Source organism: Podarcis muralis, chromosome 1 (genome assembly GCF_964188315.1).
Source record: "Podarcis muralis chromosome 1, rPodMur119.hap1.1, whole genome shotgun sequence".
Taxonomy (NCBI): domain Eukaryota; kingdom Metazoa; phylum Chordata; class Lepidosauria; order Squamata; family Lacertidae; genus Podarcis; species Podarcis muralis.
Window position 1 is genome coordinate 62,457,799 of NC_135655.1, and position 16,334 is coordinate 62,474,132.

General features: G+C 42.5%; 1 protein-coding gene across 1 annotated transcript; it reads right to left on the reverse strand.

The window, feature by feature from the left end:
• Nucleotides 1-2,420: 2,420 nt before the first annotated feature.
• On the reverse strand, nt 2,421-16,035 carry LIN7C (lin-7 cell polarity scaffold C). The gene is made up of 5 exons (XM_028729444.2): nt 15,790-16,035; nt 10,960-11,078; nt 10,353-10,424; nt 8,070-8,279; nt 2,421-6,509 (listed from the first exon to the last, which is right to left on the reverse strand). The coding sequence occupies exons 1-5, from the start codon at nt 15,824-15,826 to the stop codon at nt 6,354-6,356; spliced, it is 594 nt and encodes a 197-aa protein (XP_028585277.1). The 5' UTR covers nt 15,827-16,035; the 3' UTR covers nt 2,421-6,353.
• Nucleotides 16,036-16,334: the final 299 nt, after the last annotated feature.

The window sequence follows — 16,334 nt, forward strand, 5'->3', positions numbered from 1 at the left end:
TATCAGCAGATATCAAAGATTATTCAAATTTCTCTCCAGTTATCCCTACTAAATGTGTGGGCAGATACTAATAAGACGTTTTGCCAAAAGGAACATACGACATGATCTCTATAGTACAACAGTGGAAATCTTTTTTTCTTTTTCTTTTTCTTTATAAATTTTTTATTGGTTTTACAATATTTTTAAAACAATACAAACATATAAAAAGACATACAAACGTGTATAATTTCGTAACCTTTTTTTTCCTAAACCTTGTTTCACAGACTCCCCCATACCTCCCCTTTCTGCATCCCAATGTCCAAAGTTTTTTAGCAACTTCTAAATATTTCTGTCAAACCTCTGTCCTTTTAATCTTTCCTTCAGTCTAATCTTATATCACTGTCACCCTTTCTTTCTCATAACCTCAACATTCTAGCATTCATCAAGTTTATAGTAGTCCTTAAGATAAATTTTGAATTTCTTCCATTCTTCTTCCGCTGTCTCCTTCCCCTGATCGCGGATTCTGCCAGTCATCTCAGCCAGTGTCATATAGTCCATCACTTTCATTTGCCACTCTTCCAGAGTGGGTAGATCTTGTGTCTTCCAGTACTTTGCGATGAGTATTCTTGCTGCTGTCGTAGCATACATAAAGAAAATTCTATCTTTCTTTGACACCAATTGGCCGACAATGCCCAAGAGGAAGGCCTCTGATTTTTTAGGGAAAGTACATTTAAGTACCCTTTTCATTTCATTATATATCATATCCCAGAAAGCCTTAATCTTCGGGCACGTCCACCAAAGGTGATAGAAAGTACCTTCAATTTCTTTACATTTCCAACACTTATTGTCAGGCAGGTGATAGATTTTTGCTAGCTTGACTGGGGTCATGTACCACCTATAGATCATTTTCATGATATTTTCCTTTAAAGCATTACAGGCCGTAAATTTTATACCTGTATTCCACAACCATTCCCAGTCAGCAAACATTATGTTATGACCGATGTCCTGTGCCCACTTAATCATAGCCGATTTAACTGTTTCATCTTGCGTATTCCATTTCAGCAGCAAATTGTACATTCTTGACAAGTTCTTAGTATTGGGTTCTAACAATTCAGTTTCTAGTTTTGATTTCTCCACCTGGAAGCCAATTTTCCTATCTTGTTTATAAACCTCCATTATTTGATAATAATGGAGCCAATCACGTACTTTAAGTTTCATTTTCTCATGACTCTGTAATTTCAATTTGTCTCCATCTTGTTCCAAAATTTCCCAATACTTTGGCCATTTGGCCTCCATATTGGGCTTTTTGAGTGCCTTGGCCTCCAAGGGTGACAACCATCTAGGGGTTTTATTTTCTAACAAATCTTTATATCTTAACCAAACATTGTACAGTGCTTTTCTGACTATATCCTTATGGCATAAAAATATCTGGAATTTAGTGAGTTTTTCCCCAGCAAAAACACACGTTATGAGTCACTAAGGAACAGAGGAAGATCCTGATCATTTCTATGTCTTTACAAATTTATTTCTATGTCTTTACAAATTTATTTATTTCACTCTTTACTCGCCTCCACTGTGCAAAGAAAGGCCACACTAGGCACATCTACACAAACTATTATTGATGCCATTTTAATTGTTGGGCTGTTATTTGTTTTTATGGAGAGACCTTGAGTACTGCGTGGCATGTATTCCCAGGTACACTTCAATCAAAACAGAAAAGCTTGCTTAGGACAAATATACCCCGTTTCTCACAAAGCGGTATCTGGTTCTTTCACTCTTCAGCATAATAAACCTGAAAAAATAATGGCTGCCAATCATGCCATTACCACAGCAGCATTAGATGATCTCAGTAGAAAACCACTGTAATTTGAAGCCCTAATACTTTCTTAGGTATTAGTAAGGTAAAGGGTAAAGGGACGTGAATGACTCTGGGGTTGTGGCGCTCATCTCGCTTTACTGGCTGAGGGAGCCGGCGTACAGCTTCTGGGTCATGTGGCCAGCATGACTAAGCTTCTGGCGAACCAGAGCAGCACACGGAAACACCATTTACCTTCCTGCCGGAGCAGTACCTATTTATCTACTTGCACTTTGACGTGCTTTCAAACTGCTAGGTTGGCAGGAGCAGGGACAGAGCAACGGGAGCTCACCCTTTCATGGGGATTCAAACCACTGACCTTCTGATCGGCAAGCCCTAGGCTCTGGGGTTTGGACCACAGCACCACCCATGTCCTCTAGGTATTAGTAGTACCATACTAATACTGAACTTGCAAGGAAAAACCCTGAAGTGTATTTTGTGGGGAAAGCCAGGAGTGTTGAAAAGAGTCTCCCAAATAAATATACTCTAATATGGTGGCTGTCTTATAATGATAGTATGAACTTTGTTTCATTTGTATCAGTAAGACAATAAGGAAATAGAGAGAGTACTCACACAGCAAGAAATATGAAATTTCAATTCTTTATTTTCATGTTCCTAAAAAATGTACAGGGCCCTCAAGCAGCAATTAAGTACATAAAGACTACACACACAGTATTGTCTATGTTTTAATTTTTGCTGGCTATTAAATTATTGCATATGTGCACACACCAATACAATGTAGTCATTGCACCTGTTCAGTAGTATCTTATATGTTCATTTCTTGATTCTCCAACGAATCTAACTTTACTTTAAAAACTGGCTTTCAACCTGGGCTCAGGATCCCATTTGTATTGCAGCAACTGAGAAAAAGAGAGACCAGTTTTAAGTAGACACACACATCTATCTGGCTTTGCGCCTCTTTCACAGTTTCTATTGATCCAAATTTTGGATATGAGATGGGTTTAGCAGCACATCTTTTACACAGTGCTTTTGATTCCAATAAAGGCAAGAGGCAAATATATATTTTGCCACTGTCTGGCCTCCATTTGCTACACACCAGACTTTAATCCAAAAGGCCTGGAGCCTACTGAATCCATATGCCAGACTTGATAATGAAACCCCCTAGCAATGCGACCATATACATGTCTACTTAGAAGCAAGTCCCATCAAATTCAATGGTGATCAATCCCAGGCAAGCGGGCAAAAGGATTATAGCCATAAGCACTTTTCGACAGCAGCCCAGGCTACCCCAAGCTAACCCTTTCTAGATTAACAAAACACATGTCTATATTCAGTAAAAGTAGATTAAACTATTTTTATTATAGTATTTGTTTGACCCTATTATTTTTACTATAGAAACCTCCAACACAAATCTAGTATTATATATAATTAAAATAAAATACTTCCTGATTGGCCCAACTACTTCTTTTGGTCTCATTATTTTAAATATTAATTGCTCCATAAAAAATATACAGTCCACCAACATGGTACAGCTGGTTGCCTTCTGCAGCTGGCTACATATTTAAACCGTGCAATTCAGTGCTCACTTATCTAAAGGCTCACCCACACTTACCTTTTGCCCTGCAGTTTCCAGGCCCAGATCCGTGCTTATAAAAGCTCTGTGTCCAAATGTTTATTTGTTTTACCCCAGAGCTTTCCCCACAAAAAGCCGCTCTTTAGTGCTCAATTGGATCAAACGTCAGTTCGTGTTTCCTGCAGATTGCTGTTTGCGCCGATTGAGCTTTAAAGAGCAGGTTTTCACAGGGAAAGCTCTGGGGCAAAAAGGAAAAAAGGTGCTCATACATGGAGCTTTAAAGTGCGGACCGTGCCTGCAAAGAGCAGAGGAAAGGTAAGTGTGGATAAGCCCAAAGTGACAAAAAAGACAGAAGAATAATAATAATACATGCTTCATGGCTTCAGTCACTAAATCTTCAATTTACTGTAGGCTTATGCTGTCCAAACGCTCAAAGGATTTAAGGTTACTTGAATCAATTTTGTTAGATTACCCCCCCCCCGGTCATCCAAACAAATGTAAGATTTACGCTGTCGTCAGAATGAAAAATCTACTCTCCTGACCTTTTATATTGGCACTCTAGTTATATTTGACTGCATGTCGTTCATGCAGAGGAGACATGTTGCAGAACACTTACTCCTATCCACTTGGATGCATTTACAGCTGAACACTGACATCCAGTGGATAACTAAGCTAATGCTAGATATACCAAGCCAGGAATGTTCAAGTTTCTTCAAGGTTTTAGTTCGTTATTAAGGGAAAAGATTGAACCACTGGCTATTTTCATCTCGGGCAGAGTAGGGAATAGTGGCAGCAGATTAGTGAGAAAAGGGTGGAAGCAGGGCTCCATGCATCTCTTGTACAACTGAAGCTTTCAAGACAGGGGTTCTAAGAAAAGCAGAATAACTCTCTGTTACATACACCCCTCACAAAAATGATTTTCCTGCAACATTGTTAGGCTGAAGATGTCAACATAATGGCTTGAAGCTCAATCAAAGCGATTGAGGGAAGGCAACACACTGAAATTCAGCAAGAAAAGCTTTGCCATCCTGGGCACGCTTACTCAGAAATAAATCCCAATAAAATCCATATTCCTGAAGCAACACGGTTCAGTGTATTTCCCATTGTCCATCGATCAAACTACTTTCTCTCTCTGGATAAGCATTAGCAAGATAGTTTCTTGGCTCAAAAAATTTAACTTGAGAATTAGAGACTGGTCCTTTGTGTCATCTTTCTGAACAGCTGAAAGTGGTGCAAATGCTTCCAGGATTAAACTATACAGTCTATAAGCAAGTTTAAGTAGCGCTCTGTTTAAATAAAGTTGGAAGGTTTAACCCGGTACAGTAACATGAGCAGCAATGAAAGCATCTATGATGCAAGTCAGTAATGTCTGCAGGAACTCATTCTCCACTGCCACTATAGTTATCACACAGGTCTAGCAAGCTTAGTGACCACATCACTACCAACGACAAGATATATAAAAAAACAACATTTGCAAAAGCAAAGAGTCTCTTTGCTAACTGATCTTCTAAACCCCAGATGAACTTGTACAGTTGTGGGGCTCGGCTGAAAATAACGTGTCTCCAGCTGCTGCAAGTTCTTTGTTTTGGCTTGGCAGCTTATGCTAAAAGAGTGAGGCAACTTTAAACTTAAACAGAGCTTCAAGGATTTGCAGTTTTGAGGTAGAGCATCTGGATGAAGGAACTATGTTGGTCAGGCATTTTCATCCACAGTAGTAAGGGAGAAACAGGAATCTTTAGTTGCAAAGCACAGCCCACCACAGTATAACTTTGGCAGACCACCAGCCAAATGAATCTCTTTATAGAGATTCCTAGACTCTAGAAAAGGATTTCTTTGCACGCCAGGTGGATATTTTCTAAGCACCCCAGACATACTAGCTCTCTCTTAGCACAAGCCATCTGCTGAAACTTCAGTTGTGGATTTGTACTTACTTCATAGACAACTGGGGGGGGGACTATATGTGATATACCAAAATGCTATCCACTTTGGGTTAGAAGCATGCCCAATGGATTTACACAAGCCAGGAATGCCTTTTCTGATAGAGAGTAGTGTCTGCTGCCTGAGTGTTTTTACAAAAGAATTTGCGTTATCTGTTAGCTTTTCTGTGTCACTATGACAACTGCAAACAGCATACTGAAAGAACTCTGATGCTCTAGGAAGGAAGAGCACACCACCCACTTAGGTACCTGATGTGGGTTACATCCATCACTGTTAAGAGAACAAGTAGACACAGTTGCAGAAGTAACTTACAATAGAAGAAAGTCTTGAGTACATATACAATCTTTTCTGCACTGCATGCAATTTTACCTTACTGAATATAAATACACAACTACAGTCAGGTATGCTTTCCACTTTCTCCAAGTATTCAGAAATTAGTACAAAAGTATCTAAATTATAGGAATGATTGCTGCTAGTGATGTCAATCACTGAAACATTAAATATAAGAGACTGCCTGTTACAAATTATTCACAAAAGAGGTAAGAAAGTGTCCAAGATGTCATTAACCGTATAAAGTTATGATTGAGAACATGCATAGAAACTTGTTCATCAAAAGCACTAATTGTACTTGACCACATAATTATGACTACCTGTATGTAGAAGACTAAATTTAGTGCCAAAAAGAGTAAGACTTGTTTTATATCTGTATCCAAAATAAAGATTTCCAGTTTTAAGTAATGCCAAATGGGAAAAAAGTACTAGAAAACAGATGTTACAAATGCTGAAAAAAGCTTATTAAAATGTATTTTAAAAACACTTTACAAATTTGTTCTGATGGTTACAGGTTTAAATTTTAAAGAAAGGATCTGTAAAACCACATAGCTACAAACGCCCATGTAAACTTTTCTTCTCAGAAGCATTAAGATGTTCAAGAGTTATTTGTAAAAGACAAAGCATTAACAAAATTAACATCCTTTTCTAACGTTGCTTGTCTGATGTTTCCAGACAAGCAAAGTTCATGCTTTTCCTTAAGTGACATGTAATACATTAATTCTGTTGCCTGCGTTTTGCCGATCTCATTTTCTCAAATCGTGACTCCATCTCTTCCAGGACTTTGGGTGTGTATCGAACAACCAGCTTAACTTTTCCTTGAGCAGCTTTTAGCAGTTCCACAGCTTTCTCGTGGTGCTCCCCTTCAACACTCTGAAACAAATATTTCAAAAATTAACCATTCTGTTAGTAAATATATATAAAAAAGCACTCTAATATTCCAACATTGTTATTTATAAGGCTAGCTGAATGACCTCACATAGAAGAGCTAGATTTTATGTTGGCTGTATCATAACGTTATCTGTTCTAGGTAATTCGTGGCTTTCACAATTAAGCACATATTTAAGGGTAGGGGGAAGAAAAGGGCAGTTGCAAAAGTTTCATTTACAACAGTGCTTCTCAAAATGTCAGTCATGATGTGTAAATGGGTCCCGATGTGTTCCTAGGTAGATTGCCAGACTTCCAGGATTTCCCCACCTTATCAGGGCACAGCCAGATTGCCTGGCAAAGTTAATTCCCCCAACTGAAGTTACCAGGACAAATGAATGAGTCTATAGAAAGGTAAGGATTTTCTCAGTGCCACCCACCAGCTGGAAGGCTGTGTGGGGACTGGTCAGCTGAGTGTCAATGACTCCTTTAGTCAGCTGCCAAAATAGTTCATTGTGGGAGGACTTGAGTTGCTGTGAGCTATTCCAGTGGCTACCTATTAGGAAAATGGAACAAGGAGCTGCTGGCCGTTGCTACATTTTAACCGCATTTAGGAAAAAAGTAAATGTGCGTGCAAAGTAGCGTTGTATGGGGAGAACTGCTTTACCTCAGGTGTTCTGAGGTAACTTGACAGAGAAAACTCAAGGAGTCACAACTAGAAAGGGATGAATCTCTAGTTTGTTTTTACATGGGTTCACTCAATCCATGCTTATCATGCTGTTCCCTCCAAAAGCAGATTATTTTAAAATGCATTTTGATACATTTTTGGCACGTTTGGGAAGTGTGAAAACTGGGAGGTGAAGTCCACTCAGCACAGTGGATTAGGTCCTTTCCTATCCAAATTCACACACACACACACACACACACACACACACACACACACAAAATATCCAATTTCTGAAGCACAGCCTCATCCTTTCAGGATTTTGCCCCTATACCTTCAGCCTTCATTATTTATTTTGTATCTTGCCTAGACTGCAAGGAGCTCAAAGTGGTATGCATGAGGCTATCTCATTTTATCCTCACAAATCCTGTGAGGTAGGTTAAGCCAAAATATAGCTGACAGGTCTCAAGAGTAGAAAATATTTTTTCATTTAAAGTTGCATAGTATGTAAAATAGTCTGAGAAACTGCATACGGGCAGTTTCTTATCAATGACTATTTTACTAACAGACTATTAGTAATAAACTATTTTACTAACATCTTGCTAATGTTATTTCAACAAACTTGGGATCCAATTCTAAAATATGTGTATCCACCTGCTTTATTAATTAAAAATGTTTCCTCGCATAACAGCAGGCTTCTATCAGTGCTAGTGAACTTAGAATTGCAAATCTCAAACACACTCCATAATACTTTACTCTCCATTACGATTTGCAAAAGGAAAATATAAACCTGCTTTTTTCATACTGCATAATACACACAAGACCAAGCAATCAACATCCCCTCAATGCCCTCAAGCGGTCACAGGTAGCTACTACAAGTGGAAGTTAAATTCCATCCCTACCACTCCGTTTACAGAAAGAAGCTGGTCTCCACGCTTCAATCCCCCGTGTCTATCAGCAATACCACCTGGGATAATTCGGGATATATAGATTGGAGAATTTTGCTCTTTGCCGCCCATGATGTTGAATCCGAGCCCTTCTTCTGTTTTTGGTAGTTCAACGACTCTGGGATGGGAATGACCCTCACTGGCAGCAAAGGCAGCAACAGTGGCCTGCAAAACATGGAAATCTCATTTTCCTCCCCATAGTTCACAAGGTCTGGAATCTTATTCACTGTCTTATCTCAAAGGCATATATTTCAAAGCATCTAGCTAAATACTGCCAATACAAGTGCATCCCCTGCAAATGTACTTCAGAGTATTTTCAATCTCTGGGCTGCTGTTCTGAAGACGGTTTGTACTCCAAACCACGGGAAAACAAAAGGCAAATAAACCAAACATATGCACTGTTTCACTAATAACTGCATTTTCTTTGATGATACATTTACAAAGGTGAATAATATCAATAATATCAATAATAATAATAATAATAATAATAATAATAATAATAATAATATTTTATTTATATCCCGCCCTCCCCAGCCGAAGCCGGGCTCAGAGCGGATAACAACAGTAAAAATACCACAGTTTACATAAAATCACAATCAATTAATTGAAATACATTCTAAAATCAATTCATTCTAAAATCAATTCAGAGTCAAATTAATGGCAACCACTGGGCTAGAGTTCTATGAGGATTACAGAAGGAGGGGGTCAGACTGTGCCTTGGCCAAAGGCAGTGGCGTAGCGTGGGTTGTCAGCACCCGGGGCAAGGCAAGTAATTTGCGCCCCCTAACCCGTGGATTTGCGCCCCCTAACCCGTGGATTTGCGCCCCCTAACCTGTGGATTTGCCCTAACCCCAGATGTTGCGCCCGGTGCGGCCGGCCCCCCCTGCACCCCCCACGCTACGCCACTGGCCAAAGGCCTGGTGGGACAGCTCCGTCTTGCAGGCCCCGCGGAAATATGTCAAGTCCCGCAGGGCTCTAGTCTCTTGGGACAGAGCGTTCCACCAGATTGGGGCCACGGCTGAAAAAGCCCTGGCTCTGGTTGAGGCCAGCCTAACCTCCCTGTGGCCCAGGATCTCCAAGGTGTTTTATTTGAAGACCGTAAGGTCCTCCATGGGACATACCAGGAGAGGCGGTCCCGTAGGTACAAGGGTCCTAGGCCGTATAGGGCTTTAAAGGTTAAAACCAGCACCTTAAACCTGATCCTGTACTCCACCGGGAGCCAGTGCAGCTGGTATAGCACCGGGGGAATGTGATCTCGCAGCGAGGACCCCATAAGGAGTCTTGCCGTGGCATTCTGCACCTGCTGGAGTTTCTGGGTCAGTCTCAAGGGCAGCCCCACGTAGAGTGAGTTACAATAATCAAGTCTGGAGGTGACCGTCGCGTGAATCACAGTGGCTAGGTCAGGGCGAGAGAGGTAAGGAGCCAACTGCTTAGCTTGGTGGAGATGAAAAAATGCCACCTTTGTTATAGCTGTAATCTGCGCCTCCATGGAAAGGAGGTGTTGAAGATTGCACCCTTAACGGATGGTGCTGGCACTAATTGCATCCCCGCAAGAGATGGGAGTTGCCCCCCCCAATCCCATATCGTCCCGACCCAGCCAAAGGACCTCCGTTCCCCTTGCGTGTGTTTTGAAAACACACACGAGTTCCTCATAACAGATGCACTACTATGCATTTTTAACTTGGGCACTGGAATCAAGTAAACAAATGTACAAATGAGAGTCATTTTACACAGCAGAATGCGCTCTAAGCAGAGGCAGTATACATCACCCTGTCTTGAACCCCCTTCAACATCCTCATAGTAACAGGTGCTAACAATCCCAACCCTCCACATTCTTGTACTGTACCAGGCATTTATCCAATGCACTGACTGTTCAGCAAGAATGCTATTTTAGCATCCCATGCATTGGGGTAGGAAGGCAGTCAATAAACATGTAAAAAGCATCCGCATGAGAGTGCATTAGTGAACATTAACTGCTTCAGTGCATTAACAGAAAAACAACAACTTTAAAATAGGGAACTGCTATAGGAAAACTTTGTCTTTGGTAAGGAGCCCTTTCATTCTTCCCAGTTTATCTTAAGCCTACAATTGTTTAAAGTGTTTGTTTCACGGATATTCCCATTGAGCTCAAAAGCACAGCTCACTGCAATATTTTCATAGCCTAATACTTCAGCTTTTATAGATTGAAGCTGCCAGTTGAGCTTTAACATAATAACCCTTCCTAAATAGGAGTCTTACCTTGGCTGTGGCATTAGCTCTCACTTCTGGGCTACTGCTGATGTCCACAGTCTCATACACATGCTCATATACCTTTAGAAAGAAAGAAAAACCAGGTATGTGATTTATTGGATAGGGGATGACTAAATCAAACCACATTAATAATATTTCCAAATGAACTGTGCGGATTAACTATAATTTTGCATGCATGCATTGAGTTGTGAATCAGGAAACTTGGTTTGTCATTCACTACAGTCATACCTCACGTTATGTTTGCTTCATGTTATGTTTTCTCAGGTTGTGTCCCGCAGCGACCTGGAAGTACCGGAAAGGGTTACTTCCGGGTTTCACCGCTCGCGCATGCGCAGTAGCGCTAAATCATGCTTTGCGCATTCGCACAAGTGCCAAATCGCACTGTGCACCTGTGCAGATACGGTGCTTCAGGTTGCGGGCTTTTCACATTGCGAATGGGCCTCCGGAACAGATCCCGTTCGCAACCAGAGATACCACTGTATTATCTTTTTGCTTGGAACTGCACTTCAAGAGAAGGCAATTCCCAGTGTAGCTCCCAAATATTAATGAGAAGACACTGATCTATACATTCTCCACACACTCCTCAAAAACATACCTCCCGCACAGCATTACAGAATTCACTTTGAAGGACCCTTTGCAAAGCCTGTAGTTTTTGTGGGGGCACTTCTCCGCTCCTTTGCAACTTTTCCAACAACTCAATAGCCCGACAGATGTCTGTAAAAAGAAAGGCAAGGAAAGAACATGAACTACTAAAATCTACTCAGAGGGTAATGATACTGGTTCTGACCATTGAATTAGGCTAGTGAATCAGACCATGTGATCAGCCTATATACCTCAACTGTGTGGGAGCCACTCATAGAAATGTCGCTCCCACACAGCTAGAGTAACATTCGAAAGCACTCCTTTCCATTCAGCTGGAGCAGGAAAAACCCAGTACAGATCTTGTACCAACTTGCTCTTCAACGTTTGTTCCGTGACTAATGAGCATCAGACCAATATACTTGTCAACAAAATCCCAAGGACAGAATCCTGATGATCATCAGCTCTCCTGTTTCAGGCAAACCTTGTTCCTTGCAATGTATACCTATTAGGGATTCTTTATTAGTGGCAGACAAACGTTCATGAAAAATAATCTGGATTCCCTCTACCATTCTTCCTTTGTAATATGCAGATGGAGAATTAAATGCCATCCCAAAGCAGCAGAATAAATACTGTTCTAGGCTCTGTTCAATGTTCACATGCTTAGATGACAAGGTCTGATACATGAACCGTCTATGCTCCAGATTAGAACATACTCCTGAAGTCACCATCAGACAATGCACATGGTTCCCAAAGCAGACAGCTCTGTGCAAAATGTTCCCTCGGGGAAGAAAATGTGAATATGGTTGCTGTAACAAGCTTGGGGCCCCTCTCCTGCAAGCAAAACACACTTGAAAGTGCTTGAGTAGAGGGAAAGACCACAGAGAACATTTTACCCAAATGATTAAGTTACAAGGTGGCTCAAGGGGCAGAGGACACTGATAATACCCTTGCATTTGAATAGAAACCAGAGCCTCTGAAAGAGTACATTTCCATAGGATGATCATTGGAACACTGAGAGTTAGGCATTGACCATTATGCAATGAGCTGTTGACAGGAAGCTAAGTACAGATGTTATTGCTGCCGGATACACCTGCCATCTCAACACCAAGACTTCATGGAAACACAAGGCATTTTAACTTTTTCTCCACTATCAATTCTAACATCTTCCTTAAATATTTGCTTCCACAACCAAGCATGCACTCACTATGGAGCATGGAAAAAATTAAGTCATCTGTTGTTGCCTCTGTTACCCATCAAAACAACAACTTAGCAAAAAAATTGCATTTCCCAAAGCTTAGTCTTTGAAGATTAGAAATAAAAACACAGCATTTGCATGACAAAGAGCAGAGCCAGCAGCTGAGTCCAAGCATCCAATTTTTATTTTTATTTGCAAATATTACTTAATTTTCCTTAAATGACTGAGGAGCAAAGGATAAAATGTTGTTCAAAACAACTATGAGGTTACAATAAGCCATTACTGTATAATGAATGTTAGAAGTTTTAAAAACAAACAAACCCAGCCATATTTGGAAAACTAAAACATGACAGCTGATTGTCAATTATATGGGTTACACAACATCCATTCATGGGAGAATATCATCATGACTTTAACTGGCTCAGTTACACCCTCCCTTCTATTTCTGAGAATTCCTGGGTTGTTAGACCCAAAAGGTCAATTGTTACTTAAGAGTTCCTATTGAATTTTGCCTAGCATGGATGTTTTGAAAACAGTACTCTCCAAGACAGTAAAAGAATTTCAATTAGGCAAGAAGAATTTCCCAGAGGTGTTTGCACATTCCCTATCCTTTTTTCAGTGTGAGCTGGTGACCCAGTTCTGTTTGGAATCATGCATGTACAAAGGGGGGAAATGTTTCTGGCAGTGGCAAGAGATTCAAAGGCTGAACATCAGATGTCGAACACTACTTTTGGGGTGGGCTTGAGCAGCAGTCATGCAGGGTGCAGTGCTTAAAGTTGCACATACAGCAAGCTGCATGGGTGATGCTGTTTGACTTCATTCCATAACTAATGAAGAGGTCAGTCATCAGTGATACTAAATCTTGTCCTCTGTCATAGCTTTACACAGACACTACATTTTAACCTGCTATTTCCTTTTTCTTTATGTGAACCGTTCCCTCATAAAACACAGGATCCTGATCCCCCCCCCCCCCCCGCCCAGGAGCTTGAGCCATCAATACTTTGACAATTGACTAAAAAAATAGCCTACTTGGTCATTACAGTGGTACCTCAGGTTAAGTACTTAATTCGTTCCGGAGGTCTGTTCTTAACCTGAAACTGTTCTTAACCTGAAGCACCACTTTAGCTAATGGGGCCTCCCGCTGCCACTGCTCCGCTGGAGCACGATTTCTGTTCTCATCCTGAAGCAAAGTTCTTAACCCGAGGTAATATTTCTGGGTTAGCGGAGTCTGTAACCTGAAGCGTATGTAACCTGAAGTGTATGTAACCCGAGGTACCACTGTATTTGCCAAGTTTAGTTTCTATTGAAATACTGTTAAGATACAATGTACATTTCTTCAACATCACTGCAAAGTAACAATTATTCTGTTTTCTTAAAAATGTCATCATTTGTTTCAGCAATTCTATGAAAACTTTGTATCAGCAATTATATGAAAAGTTTGTATCAGCAATACTATGAACCTGCCCAAACCCTGTGATCAATAACTGAGGCCCTTCTTCATGAGCAGTGCTAGAAATTCACCAAGCGCCAGGCATGTTTTGCAACTCCAATTTTGACCCTGTGGAGATCTCTGAATGCCAGGTTGGCGACTGACATCTCCATCTGGCTGCCCCCTCCAGCTTTTATATCCCACCTTTCTCTCTAAGGAGTACATGGTTCACCCCCTCCGTTAATCCCCATAACAGTCCTGGGAGGTATGTTAAGAGCCTGTGACCGGCCCAGGGTCACCCAGTGAGCTTCATGACTGAGAGGGGATTTGAACCCTGATCTCCCAATCTGACTATCTAACCACTACACTACCCTGGCTTCCTACAGTACTTCTGCTATGGGGCAGCTATACAAATTAAGTGGGTAAATAAATATAGGGAAAGCCAAATCTCATTTGGAGAAGGATTTGAAATATTTTCCTTGAAGCTTGAATTTGCTTTATTCTGGATTGTTTTATTTGATGTTTTAATGTGTTGTAATGTGCTTTGAGTTTTAAAATATAAAGTGATATAGAAATGACTAATGATGATGATGATGATGATGATGATAATAAAAATCATTGTAAACAAAAAAAGACACCTAGATATTCTGTATTGGTGGCCGTAACTAGGTTTAAGGCGTCATTTAGTGATTAGCTTATATATTTGAGTATCTAAGGCAACAAGGCCAACAGTGATTTAATGCCTAATGAGATATTTGAACCCTCATCTACCAGTTGCAAGAACCACACAAGCTCTGAGGAATACACACACACACACACACACACACAAAATAATGCCATATATGTTATAAGTAATATATGTGCATTACAGTTCAGGATAACTCAGAGCTAAAAGCCTAAATCCTGTTTAATCACACCAGTTCACCTAGAAGTTTGGGGACATGCAGCAGTTCTTAAGATTCAGTACCTAGCCTTTCCTGTAAAACTCAGCTCAATGAGGACTGAGCATATTCAGTGACCACAAAATGTTGACCAAATGGGGGCAGGGGTGGGTGGGTGTGTAGGAGCACCCTGGAAAAAGAGGATAGCTGGCTGGTTGCTAGAACCCCTTGCTATGAGCACTCAATGTGACAACATTTTGCTGCAGCGCTGTAAAAAACTTAACCCACTAAATTGGATTCTGTGCCTAGGAATCCGTTATTTCAGTCTGCATTAGCATTATGCAGTCACAGAGAACCCTCTCCCCCTCACAGAGCAACAGTTCCCCGAGTTCCCAGGGAAAACGTACTGACTGTTAAACCACTCTGAGAACTGCCCATCCCTCAGGGGAAGAGGAGGTATCCGAAAAGCACTCAGCACTCTTAGCCCACGACACTTCCCAGTCCCAGGATTCTTTGGGAGAAACCATGATCGTCTAAAGCAGTATGATGCTCTTTAAATGTACAGTGCAGATGGGGGCCTATCTGCTTCTGGACTCATAAATTAGACCCTCCCAACTAACTATACCTAGTAGCAGCTCACAGTGCATTTTCCACCGAGGCCTAAGAACTCCGGTTCAAAACTTCCATAACTTTACACCCAGAGAACCGGCTGGCTCCTTCCGAGAGGAGCAGCCCAGCCTGAACTTCCACAGGGGCCTTGTGTTGTCCATTAACCTCCTTGCGCACCCCGACCCACAGTGGAGCGCGCAAGGCACGGTCTTGGCTCAGCACCAGCTGACCCGGACCAGGCAGAGAAAGAAGCAGCCGAGGCTGCTTTGACAGACGGGCGGAGGGAGGGAGCCAAGAACCGAAGAAGATCCCCGCCGGGCCGGACGCCACGCCCCCATCTAGTTCTCTCTCGGCAGCCGCGCGCTCCCCACTTGCGACGGCCATCCCAGCTAGTAAGCCTGGCACTTCTCTAATCCTCTTCTTAAGCCACCTAAGCTGGAGCACTGCTGCGGAGGATCTCTGGGTGTGGGAGCGGCGGGGGGGAGGGGAGAGGCAAGGGCACCTCCTCTCCCCACTCTTAGCGGAGGCTTGCGGGGCTGCTGTTGCTGCGGGCAAGTAGTTGCGCCTACCCTGTCCAGCTTCAGGACCTAATAACGCTTTGGGGCTTAGCCTGCCGCTCCCCAAGGCGAAGACACACGTCGCCCCTGCAGGGCATCGCTTAGTAGATCTGGCTCTCCCGTTGCTGCAGCCGAGGCCAGCCGTTCCCCGCCCGCCCGCCTTTGCTCTCACCTCTCTCCAGCCGCACCGGCTCCCCCAGCGCCGCCATCTTCTCCTTCTCCAGCTGCTCTCGGGGAAGTGACGCCGGGCAAGAGGCGGTGCTGCTTCCAGGACGCGCCGAGGCGAAGGAGGGGCGAAGGCCGCGGCTTTTCTCGGCTTTCGCCGGAACTAGCGAGGCGCGCGAGGGGATGGCGCGTCGGGTGCTCTCGTTCTGCCTCTTAGAAAGGCGGGCGGGACCCCGGAGCCCGTTCGCCCAGGTGGGCGGAATGGTAGCTGAGAGAGAGAGAGAGAGAAGTAAATGGGGCGCGTGTGTTAATGGTTACCAAGTGGGGTCCAAAGGCCGAGAAAGTGCGAGCAAGAGTGCGACGCGCTTGGCGGGTGAGATAGGCAGGCAACGCAAAGAGAATTCGGCTCCCGCAGTTTCAAGCCAGATGCCTTCAGGGCATGAGGCCAAGACTGGTATGCTGAGGGCGACGCTTTGCATGGCGAGTCCCAAGACCAGAGGAGCCAACTCCTAGGAGTTTAGGTCCCTTTGGCCCCCCGGTAAAATATTTGAG

Coding starts and splice junctions, on each gene's coding strand:
- LIN7C (XM_028729444.2), bottom strand. CDS start 15,826: ATGGCGGCGCTGGGGGAGCCGGTGCGGCTGGAGAGAG. Junction 8,280..10,352: donor GAGCTAATGCCACAGCCAAG/GTAAGACTCCTA, acceptor CATGTTTTGCAG/GCCACTGTTGCTGCCTTTGC. Junction 6,510..8,069: donor TTCTTTCTGTAAACGGAGTG/GTAGGGATGGAA, acceptor TATTTGTTTCAG/AGTGTTGAAGGGGAGCACCA.